At 33.1% G+C, this 12,784-nt stretch overlaps 1 protein-coding gene across 1 annotated transcript; it reads right to left on the reverse strand.

Moving 5' to 3' along the window:
• Positions 1–1,911: 1,911 nt before the first annotated feature.
• On the reverse strand, positions 1,912–7,282 carry LOC130827384 (E3 ubiquitin-protein ligase AIRP2-like). The gene is made up of 5 exons (XM_057693088.1): positions 7,052–7,282; positions 5,441–5,603; positions 5,259–5,325; positions 3,142–3,376; positions 1,912–2,532 (listed from the first exon to the last, which is right to left on the reverse strand). Exons 1-5 carry the CDS (start codon positions 7,135–7,137, stop codon positions 2,322–2,324), a joined length of 762 nt encoding a protein of 253 aa, XP_057549071.1. The 5' UTR covers positions 7,138–7,282; the 3' UTR covers positions 1,912–2,321.
• Between the last annotated feature and the right edge of the window lie 5,502 nt (positions 7,283–12,784).

The following is a 12,784-nucleotide window of genomic DNA, read 5'->3' on the forward strand; positions in this document are numbered from 1 at the left end:
CGATACACATGGTTGGTTCAGACCTTCTCGCATCTCCACGGAGATGCTGATGAGGCCACCATTTCGAGGTACGCCTTGGCGTACCTCTTAAACAACCAAATACAACTCCTGTACTTAACCTTACTTGACGACACGTGGGAGCGCATCGGCGAGTATAGCTGGGGCTCAGCAGCCCTTGGATACCTAATATAGGAGACTACGTGGTGCTTCCCAAAAGAACGTCAAGGAGATTGCGGGGCCAATAGTAATATTACAGGTAATAAAATTAACATTTAACTCTAATCCGGTGTAGTTGGATTATATACTAATTACATTTCAAATGTTCAGCTGTGGGCGTGGGAGCATATTCTTATCGGTCAACCTTACAGAACCGTTGGTCGTGGTGATACTGCTCCTCCACCGCAACCTGAACCAGATGTTGCGTACGGTTCGAGGTGGAATTTTTCACGTCGGACGCGCAAGCACACCGGCAGTGGTCTAGGATTCTACCGAGATTAGTTAGACCTGCTACGACCCAACCAGGTAAACATTTCATTACTCATTAACATTAGTACAATTTAATTAACATATCACTTACATTTTCATAACATGTATTTTAGTTTTTGTGGGACCCATACCCTGCGGAAGCCTACGCAGCTGTACCCGAACACTCGGGGATTCATTCAGGGGCATGGAGGGCTTCTGTGCCTCTCATATGCTTCGATATTGTCGAAGTACGTCTACTAGAGCGCGTAATGCACCAATATGGGTTGGTACAGGGCATTCCACCGCCTTGTGACACTGAATCCCAGCTGCACCTAATTTTGCGGAAAAATCAGGCTGGGGTAAACTGGATGGAGATCAACTGGCGTCACATCGCTCGTTGGGATCGAAGACTTGAGCTGCTGGCACAAGGTGCGCCAATGGTTCCTCTCCACCATTTTCATAGCGCACCTACTACACCAGACTACATGCCGTGGTTCCTCTCCATCACGCGCCGATGGATGACACCACGTGCCATCTTTGCAGCAGCACATTACACACCTGCTGCGCCTATGATGACCCAATTTGTAAGTCTTCATTTGCATTTATATGATTAAGTTGCCAATTAAATAATATAATATTAAATTAATTAAATATTAATTGCAAGTGCGGCAGACGTGATGCGGTACAGCCATGAGGAGCCGGTGAGAGAGATTGCGCATGGCATGCTCGTCGGCTCGCAGTTCCAGCACTTCATACCGGAAGTCGCTGTAGAGTCCTCAATGACTACCGCCCATACGCACGTCTCATCTCCTGCTTATGACTACCATTTGGAGGAGATGGATCACTCATGCCCCGTTGACGCTGCGGGGACCTCGCAGGCTGGGCCATCACAGCCATCACAGTACCAGTCCCCTCCACTGCCAGAGCGACACCCGAATGCCTCTTACTATCGTAGGAGGCGAAGGAGACCAACTCAGTTGGATAGGGTAGATAAGGGTCGTGAGCGTTAATGTTTAACTTTTTTGTATTTGTATCGACTATGTACATATATATATATATTTTAATTGAGTTGTATATTTCAAACATTTGTATATATTTTGTTGTATACATATGTTTAATTACTTTATCATAGCCTCCAAGCTTTGACTTATGAATGATCGGAGTTTTGGCGATGAATCATGTCGCCTTAAAGATACATCAACTTGTAATTACTTATTCTAATGCCTCTAGTGCAAATACAACAAACAACAACTCAAAAATAAAGGAAAAAAAATATTAATTAGATGTTCGCAGTTAGTAACTGCGAACAGCCATAAAAGACAAAACAGTTGTTCGCAGTTAGTAACTGCGAACAACTATTTTGTCTTTTATGGTTGTTCGCAGTTACTAACTGCGAACAGCTCCAAACCATAGGTTTGGGATTTTCACGCTTACTTTTGGAAATAGTTTGAATTTTAGTTTATTTAATTAATTTTTTTTTTAGCCTACGGATTTCAAATTTTCATCATTTGAAGCATTTGCAGCAGCAAAGGATCAATATATACAGGCTGTAAGTTGACTTGCACTGAACCAAATACATACATTATTCTACATTTTGGTGGATCAACCATAAGCAACAATATTTACAATTTTCAGGATTACATTTCTTTTGAAATCTGTTACCTGTACAATGTCATCCTGTTACAACTCATCTTATATAAGACCGATGACCGTCTCACGATGAGACTAACCCATATAATTAGCTCATTTCTGTAATTGATCACTTTAACACACTAAATATACACAGATCAACCAAATCGAGATGATCTCACCATGAGATAGTCTCATTTAAGAATTCGTGATCTTTAAAGCATTCATTAGATCAAGTACTCATAATACATTAAGAAGAGAGCATCAGGAACATCCTTTGGCAGACTGTTGATATAAAGATACAGATGCAATACATCTTCTTTCATTACCGTTGTTCGATCTACTACATCAGTACCGCAAGTGAGAACCCAAAGGTCGCCCGATTGAACTCTCTTTATTGAACCCCGGCAAAATGGGCAGGATTCTGATCTTATGTTCCTGTTATTTACAATAGCAAGATATCAGATTCTAGTGTGTAAGAAGTAAGAATAATACTCCCTCCATCCCTATACAATAAGCCGTAGACGGCAATTGATCGGGGTGATGATTTTTTAAGAATTTGAGTTAAAATAACACAACTATGGGCGAAGCCTGAAATTTAAATTAAGGGGGGCATATAGTCAATGTACTAGCAAAATGATTAGTCGAATCATCGATTGAATAGCAAAATAATTATAGTCAAATGATTAGAAAACTATCAAAGTAATTATCTAAAAACAAGTTAAATTTTTTTTTCACATGGAAATCTTTATGATACCGTGTCACCGTGAGACTGGCCATATAATAAGCTCATATTTTAATTGATCACTTTAAGATTATATATGATCACTTTAGGTTATAAGTAATCACTTTAAAATTATAAAAAGTGATCACTTTAAAATTATATTTGATCACTTTAGGTTATAAGTTTCCTGTTGTTAATAGAGTCTTCATAGATGATAATCTGTGACGGGCAAAGTGTCGTCTGCTATTTCGGAATGGATGAGCTAGTCATCATATAGTCACAATATAGTTTTCAAAGGCAAACTAAGTTACCGATCAACTTACCAGTCTCGGTAGCAGTTGATGCACATTGAATGACAACAATTCGGCAGAACCATTTTGGTACAAGGCTCCAAGCAGATTCCACACTCGTCTTCTCTTTCTAAATCAATGTCTGAAAGCTTATTACTCTCTTGAGAAATTCTTTTGACAGTGAGCTCTGAACTGTTGGTCACGTAAGCATCACCATCTAGCTCAGACAAATTCCCATGGAGTCGCTGAAGATAGGGTAAAATAATGGCTGCAGATTACATTAGAGTATAATATCAATTTCTGTTTTTTAAGAAAATAAAAATATGACTATTTCAGATGAGTTAGAAAGATTTATACATTTAATACTAATAACCAAGATGCTGACAGTTTTACAAGCAACATCCTTCCTTAAGTGGGAAGCAAGAGCAAATTAAAAAAAATCAACAAATCCATTCATAAAAAGATCCCAGTTTTTATATTATCTTACGGCATGAGAATCAAATCTAGATTCGACTTATTTTAAGAATAGAACTGCAATCCGTGCTTGAGTTCATATTCCAATTTTGATTCAATCCAAAAGCTACACGGGAAGCACATGAGGTGTAGCAAGAGGCACACAGCGGCGAGCTAGGACCAAGGAATAAAATAAAAATGTCTAATGATAATAATGTGTTTTTTCACGAACCTTTCTTTTCTAAAAGAACACCAAGAAGCACCTACGAACAACCCCTTACACCTTCGTGTGTCTCATACATTTTGAAACTAAGGTTCACACTTTGCATTTCCACCATCAAGTGATCAAACCACTAATTTTTAACCTTGATGCAGAAGCATCCCCTCCATCGCCACAAGATCAAACATGACCAAGCTCAATGGTCAGGCAAACCTTCTATCCACGGATTTTGCTAGGATTGAGAACCAGCAAAGGGAGCCCTTGGAAAAAAATATAAGAAAATACATTATCGAAGTTTGTTTCAAGGCCCTAGGACTAATTTGGTACTCCGACAAGAAATGATATAAACATTTGGTCCGGCTCTCCATTTGAATTAACATTACAATTTTGTCTTGAATAAAGTCCTTGTTAGCTTGGTTCTGGTTTCCTGTGGAGTTGTACAACCACCCCCATTGCGAAATAACTTGGGGAATGACATGGAATGACCAGGTGAGCAACAAATTATTGGGCATCAATGCTCAACCAATGAGGAAACAACAACCCTTGTTCAGTGGCCAATTGTTTTTCTTCTTTAGTCCAAGTATGGATAATTTGATATTCGCACCATGACTTTAAAATCCTTAGATGCTCGATAGTCATCTAGTTGATTGTTCACAATAATATACATATTGCATTTTATATATACAATTAGCAATGACTTGCCAAATGAAATTGTATCTTTTTGAATTACTTCAAGTGTCCTTAATATTTATCCCTAGAATCTTCTTTTTTTTATCTCAATTGTAGACGTAGTGTAACGTGATTCGCTAACTAATTCGCCTTTTGAATTCGCAATCACTCAAATTTGTCCAAAAATAGCCCAAAACTGACCATAATTCGCTTTTTTTGATTTGCGATTCGCGAGGAGATTAGCGAATTATGTGACACTGGTAAGGCGTGTACCCAAAATTGAGAGGTTGCTTGAAGTCGGTTAAATTAAGCTGTGTCCTAAGCAATTTATTTATCGATGCTCTTATGCGTATTCTAAATTCATTATTTAAAATTGCTTTAGGTATTTCCTAAACTTTCTACCTGTAGTAATTCTAGGTGTGTCCATTATTGTAGCTTATTCCAAATTGGTATTAGGTGTATAATAATCCACATGCCCCTTTCCAGGTGTGTATCCTAGCTCAAGTTGTTTTGTTTTTATCCATTTTCCCGTGATTGTGTTCATATAAGTTATGTTAGTTTTTAAGCAGTGTGTTCCTTTTATATACTTTTTCCCTCCATTGGCATATCTGCAAATCGGCTAAAGCCGGTATTCTTGCACTTACCTAAGTTTATATCTAAATAAACAACAATTCCCAGCCAATATTTTCACAACTGCACATGAATTTAAAAAACAAAATGAAAAAGAAAAAAAAATCAAACCAGCGCACATATATGGTACCAGAATGAAGAAACTAAAAGGTTAAAGTGCACACATTCATTGGCATACCATAAAATTCCCTCAATGTTGCTCTCCTCCCATATGACGACATATTTGGTCTGCCATCCACATTTACCTGTAAGCTATGAAAACATATTATTTGGGGCAACATGCTCATTTCACAACTATTTCTATGTTATGTCCCGAAAAACACAAAATGGCAGCAGTTGGATTCAAGCAAAGAAACTAACCTTATATATAACTACATAGAAAAGATTCAAGCAGCTCGGAAGCAGATATGTACATGAGCAATCTATCCACTGGAGCAAGTAAAGAACAAGTGGGGCCAAGTCATTATGAATCAATTTCATCTGCAAACAATTGTCACTTTTGTTTCTAGGAAGGGAAGCAGCCCTGAACAAGGGGGAACACAACGTCAAGGCATTTGACATAAATTACAAGTTACAACCAACTACAACAGTAAAGAAAACTTTGATAAATCATCTATTTCGTTTTTGAGATGCAAACACGGCAAAAGAATTGTGAAGACATCAAAGAAGGAACAGCCAATGTCCTTCCTTGCAATTACAACAACCACGGGCAAAGAGGGGGCCAATATTCGATATACCAGTAAAATAATTATAGCCGAATGATCAATATAATAGCAAAATAATTGTTTACAAGTTAAAATTATTTGTATGTTAATCTTGTACTTACTCTGTTCCAAAATACTTGCACCTTTTGACTTTTCATGCGGTCCAATGTGCTAATTCAATACTTAATATCTTTAATTATGCATAATAAATAATTATAAAAATTTGATATTAATAATTTTTGCATTGAGACGAATAAAAACCAATCACAAATTAAGGGTGATGAATGAATAGTGCATCATCTTGTAATATGGAATAGAGTAAGTATAAAAAATATCAACCATAAACCTCAAGTTTCAGTTTAACAAATTGGATCATTGAACTTTACTGAAATATTGAATCAGTCCATTAAGGTCGCTAGACTAAAAATACAATAGGTTGCATGCTTGGACCGGAGGCCAGGCCTCCTTCGGCCCCATGTAGCTTTGCCATGGAAACGACACTGTCCTTAGTCTCAACAAATGGGGTCGACTTCAAGTACCAAAACAAAATAACGTGGGGAATCGAATACACCCAACCTTATGAAATAACTCAACATAAAGCTCAATCCGAAAACCTTATTTAGCAAACTCGAACAATAGGTAAGCATTCAAAATTCAAGGTTCAATCTTCAGTCCATTATAATATGGCATAGCAAAACAAAAGCTCTCCAACAACCATATTTGAATAAATTATAATCAACTCAATTTGTAATTAAGTAAAAAATGGAATATTTAAAGTGAAATATTTGGCGCTTGTATCTTGTATGAGGAGAGGGTCTGCATCCACACTTTCACTTTTAGAGTATATAAGATATCATGGGCCTCAATGGGTTGGTTCCTTGACAAAGAGAACAAAGTTTCAACTACTATAAAATAACCACATGAAAATTTCAAAATAATACAATATTCATTTCTAATTCGAGAAATTAAACCCAGAAATCCATGAGTATGTTCACCCTAACACATATTCTAAAATTAAGTTAAACATAATACATAATCAAATAAAAAATAACAACCTTTGAAGAAATTGTCTAAAAATTCAATTATTCAACACAAATCAAGACTAGCAATAGCAAACAATCATTAGATAACTAATTATTTCTCTTTACTAACAAATTATAAAAAATCAAAGAACCCCAGAAATTAATTTAGAAAACTAACAGAAAAACTCCAAAAACAAAAAAACCCAGAAAAATACAAAATTAGACGGTAAAGATTGAAACTTTACAGCATATTAGCATGTTGAATATCAGCTTCAATGACTTTGAGAGATTCTTGACAAGAAGTAGACTTTACAAGTTGATAACCCAACATTGATTAAGAACAAAACCACCTTTAATCACTCTTATTCTTCACTTAAAATCAAATTAAAAGGGATAAAAAAAGGGTCTGATTAAGGCAATTAAAAGGAACCCATAAAAGTGAAGAAAAGAAGAGGTTTTTGGTTTGGTATACAGAGTCAGACAGACGCTTAGTCTTTTGACAACAATTTTTATTTTTGTTCGTTGTATTATTCCCAAAATATTGCAAAATAAAAAAATAATTCCTACTTTGCATTATTTGGGAAAGTATTTCCCACAATACCGTCCACGTGGAAAATTAAATTTTTTTTTTTTCAGATAAAACCGCCATCTCAAGTGGCGGTTTGCCTTAACCACAAAAACGCCATCTGAAGTGGCGGTTTGGTTTTGCTTGTGACTTTTTTTTTTTTTCTTTGCCTTAAGTTTTTTTTTCCTTTCATTTTAAAATAGTGAACGCAACATGCATTAAACTAGTTCAATACCATCTATTCCATAATAATCAATTACGAACCGGATTGTTTTGAAAAAAATAATTATGAAACTAATGCAAAGATATATTACAATTATGGAAACTCATACAAGAAGTTCAAATCGTATAAGAATATACAAAGCTTGTTAAACTACAACCCCCGACCCCTTTTGTTTTGCACACCGGTCGATGAGATGGTGTGAACTCGTCAACCTCCGCTACTGGGCCCGGCATCGCCATGATCGTTGAAACATACATAAGTGTTATTAAAATCATTTAAATATTATCAGATTGAACATGTTGTTACAAAATTTTTAAAAAAAAATACTTTGTTGACCTTCGAGGGCATGTTTTCTTATTATGACCACTACATCCACAAAAGGTACACGAGTTACGAGGACGCTTCAACGGTGCCTCTGTACTTTCCGTACAAATGTGTACCATCTATAAAAATAAGGGGACGACAGTGGGGAAAGCCCTTAATGGATGGTCCGAAAGCCCAGAACATTCGCTGAAACATCACTTTGGTAGGATCCATTGTTGGTTGGACTTCCCATTGCACCACTGTTCCTGGATTAGATTGCATTAATGCCTGCACGTACCGTGGAAGCTCCTCAAAGGACTTATCCCAATCCCCAAACACTTTTGTTATAGCCTTATTTTTGGCCAACCAAGCTCTAATCGCTGCATCTAGAGCTTCTCTTCTTTCATCATCCTCTTCTGAATCAGAATCAATATGCTCATCCTCCTGATCTAAAGAGTCAACCTCGTTCGCATTAAGGCTACCCAAGTGACTCGTGGAAAAGGTGTTCATTACACCACCACCAATGCCATGTGAATGAGTTGGAGAGCTATTCTCATCCAAGTGCTCATTAACGTAATTTGGGTTACTTAACATTTCTGTGAATGTATCATGGCGTACACTAGGACCTGATTCTGGAAGTTCCATGCTAGTCATGACTTCCCTCGCATTATCCAAACTTGCAACCAATTCAACATAAACCTCCATTGCCGTTCCAGGGGCTTGTGATGCCGCATAAGCAAGAGCACTTATGCTTTCATCATTCTTAATCGGGACTAACACATTTTTCCCAGTCACCGGATATTTCATCTCTAATTTTAACATAAAAGAGTTGCGATCACAACCAATTACATCATAGACTTTGCTAACAAACACCTCAAAAGTCGTATTTTGACGATGGATAAACATCACTGTATTTATTCCTCCATTATACCCAACATCGGATCCAGTATAACTTACTTCCCCACCCCAATACACTATAACGGGATAATGATCCATATTCTGCAAATACAAAGTAATAAACTTTCATTGAAGCATATCATCAAACACTTTATATGCATACAAACCAAATCCTAAAATTCAACTACAAATGTGTAAAATGTAAGCTTATATCATGAAAACAAGAGAATTTATTAAACAATCAATGTATTTATAACTTCAATTGAAAACAATAATGAACAAAATATTCAATTTGCAAATTGAAATAAATTAGGGTTATGTTATTACCTTAAATGATGATGAATATGAACAAGTAAAGAAGGAGAAGATGAGAATGTAGTTGATTAATTTAGTTAAATGAGAGGAATTGTGAATATGAAGTAAATGAGAATTGAAGAATTTTTTTTTTTTAGATAACCGGCAGCAGCGAAGGGAAGGAAGCAAATGAAATGAGTGAAGAAAAAGAACAGATACTGCCGTTTTGTACAGGTATAAAACCGCCACTTCAAGTGGCGGTTTACCCAATTTTTTTTTATTTTTTTTTAAAATAAAAAAATTACCAAACCGCCATTTCATCTGGCGATTTTCTTCAATTCCCTAAACAAAACCGCTACCTCAAGTAGCGGTTATATTAAAAATTAAAAAAAAAAAAATTTTCAAAATAATCCTACGTGGACGGTAAAGTGGGAATTACTTTCCCATTTTAAGGAAAGTGGGAATTATTTTTTTATTTTGCAATATTGTGGGAATAGACTCAATTTCTTACGCATGATTTTCAATTTAAGTTTTTCTGTTAAACAATACTCTCCGTTTTCTGATAAAAATTCCATAAGCAATGTTCACCATAATTAAAAATATAAAATATTCTACTAAAAAAATATAAAATATTTTTAAATAGTAAATTATATAGTTTTATTGAATAATAAATTTAATGTAGGAAAAGTAAGGTCATAAACATTAAAAAATATTAAAAAAAATTAGTGAAAAAATCATTGGGACCATAACTAATAAAAGAATATTTTTATAGAATTAGAAGGAAACAGGGGGAACTAGAAACCATAAAAAATATAAAAATGTTAAAATGATATCAGTGAAAATTATACAGGGACCATACTCGTTATTAAAATACTATTTCATATTAAGGAAGAACGAAGTAATTTTTGTCCAAAATTTATAATATAAATAGAAACTTCTTTATGAGAACAACAAATGGAACATCCATTAATGGCAAATGAGAACTTCTTTAAGGAATGAAGGAAGTGCTTTACTTTTTTCGTTACAAAAAGTTGTTCATATTTATCGTTTTGAGTTGTTATATTTGCTGCTTTCATTAAAAATCTTTCTATTTTATATCAAAAAGTTTGGACATAATTAACTTTGTTTATTCTCATCTTTCTATTTTAGTTGTTTATAGTGTTCACATGCTTTCCAATAACTTTATTTTAATATTATATTATTTATGGTTCCCACATGTTTTCCAATAACTTTATTAAAATATTTTATAATAGTTGTGGTCTACATATTTTTACACTAACTTTATTAAAATGTTTTATAATGCTTATGATTTTCATATTTTCTCCAACAAATTTATCATTCAAATAAAACAATATATCCAATGTATAAAAACTAGCTCTATCTTTTAATTTTCGTAAATATTTGTTATGAGAAAAACTCTAAAGAAGGAATCAACTACAAAATAAGTAGAACAAAAAGAGTACAACTTTTATGCAAATGATCTAATCACATTCTATAATTCACATTCATATAAATCAATTTTATTTGTAAAATCCTTTCAACAACGCTTTTTTTAAAAAATCATTCCCTTAACTGGCAAACTAATGCTACATAATCTATAATCCAAAACCAAAAACTATAAATTTTTAGCTTAATCAAAACAAGTTACAGTCTTTCTTGGTAAGCCACTAGACCGGATTTTAAGGGTGAATTGGACTTATGCTTGTTTGTACTCTACGTCTAGTTTGTAGTATCATAAATTTTCAAATAAGATCAGTATTAGGTTAATTTGATGTATATTTAAAGTCAATTATAACTTTAAAATTATGTTTTTTTATTTTTAGAAAGGTTACTTATAATCAAAGAGTTTAAGTACCTTCAAATAATTTCTAACAAATCTAAAGTGACCAATTATAGTTGTAAAGTAATCACCTACAAGTTTAAAATAAAGTATTAAAGTCATTATTAACAATCTTAATAAAATAATCATGCAATTTTATAATTTTACTACTAAATGACAAATAATAATCTCCCAGCCATCAGTTGCATATGCAGCAGGATTATTGGTCCTTCAATGGTAAAAGCAATTTGTTTCTAAAAATACATTAATTTAAAAAAATACATAGCTTTCAGAAATTATTTTGCATTAATACAATAGTAATAACATCACACATTAAAATACTGATATGGGAAAATAATAAACCTTCCGAAAATATTTTAGTAAGAAAATATTACTATTATTACTACATTTACAGGCAAATTCAATAGCTGTAAGAAAATATTGTACATCAAAAAAAATAGTCAAAAACCAATTAATTTCCTACGATAAAACAACACAGGATCAAAACACTTTCCATTTATACTAAATACAATATTTAATGCAATACATTCAAGGTGATTGCAGTAATAATATTCCAGTCAAATTGGACAACATTCTGCAATCATAAGAATAAGATTTCAGAATATATTTTCAGAACATTAATCATAAGTTGACCTAATTTTTAGGGTAATGTACACAAAATCTATCTCAAATGGTAAACCTATATGAGGCCCATTTAGGGCTACGCTGACCTAATTTCCATTACATATACAAGTTCATTCCTCTTTAATAACACATAAAACTATTCTTTTCTGCTTAGTGTTCTAAATTAGACGGCAAACAAAAAAGCAGTATGAGTATTCATTATCTAAACGGAATTAATGGTGATAGAAAAAGCGAAAATAACCCACGTGTGGGAATTTTTAGAACAAAGAATTGTCAGTTCTATCCATATAATTTTAAATTAAATCAAGTATATACATAATCGAAAAATACATACAAAAACAACTAAAATTACCTCTAAAAAATCGCCAATGGTTTGATTTGTTTAATAACATATACTTTGTTCATAAAAAAGAGAAAAATATGAAGGTATGGTAGTATGAGTGAGAGAGTGTTTGAATTGAAAATGAGAATGAAATTATGATATAAAAAAAGGTTAATAACTGGTAGTATTTTATAGAAAAAATGATAATGACAATAAAATTATGATATAAAAAAATAGGTTAATAACTGGTAGTATTTTATAAAAAAAATGATAATGACAATGAAATTATGATATAAAAAAATAGGTTAAACTGGTAGTATTTTATAGAAAAAATGATAATGACAATGAAATTATGATATAAAAAAAAGGTTAATAATTGGTAGTATTTTATAGAAAAAATGATAATGACAATGAAATTATGATATAAAAAAAATAGGTTAATAACTGGTAGTATTTTATAGAAAAAATGATAATGACAATGAAATTATGATATAAAAAAAATAGGTTAATAACTGGTAGTATTTTATAGAAAAAATGATAATGACAATGAAATTATGATAAAAAAAAAAGGTTAATAATTGGTAGTATTTTATAGAAAAAATGATAATGACAATGAAATTATGATATAAAAAAATAGGTTAATAACTAGTAGTATTTTATAGAAAAAATGATAATTTTGGGAAGTGAGAAAGGTTTTGAGGAAAAAGGGAAATGGGACTTGTGGAAGTGGGATTGGGATGTAAATCATGCAATTACAGTAGTTGTTTTATAAAACAACAGGTGAATGGTTTTGACATGTAACGGGTAATATTTTAATTTCAAAAAACAAAATAAAAAGTGACGTGTAATTACTTAAAAAAGTGACATCACATTAAAGAAAAAAGAGATATTAACAAATGAATATTTTAGG

Source organism: Amaranthus tricolor, chromosome 11 (genome assembly GCF_026212465.1).
Source record: "Amaranthus tricolor cultivar Red isolate AtriRed21 chromosome 11, ASM2621246v1, whole genome shotgun sequence".
NCBI classification, from domain to species: Eukaryota; Viridiplantae; Streptophyta; class Magnoliopsida; order Caryophyllales; family Amaranthaceae; genus Amaranthus; species Amaranthus tricolor.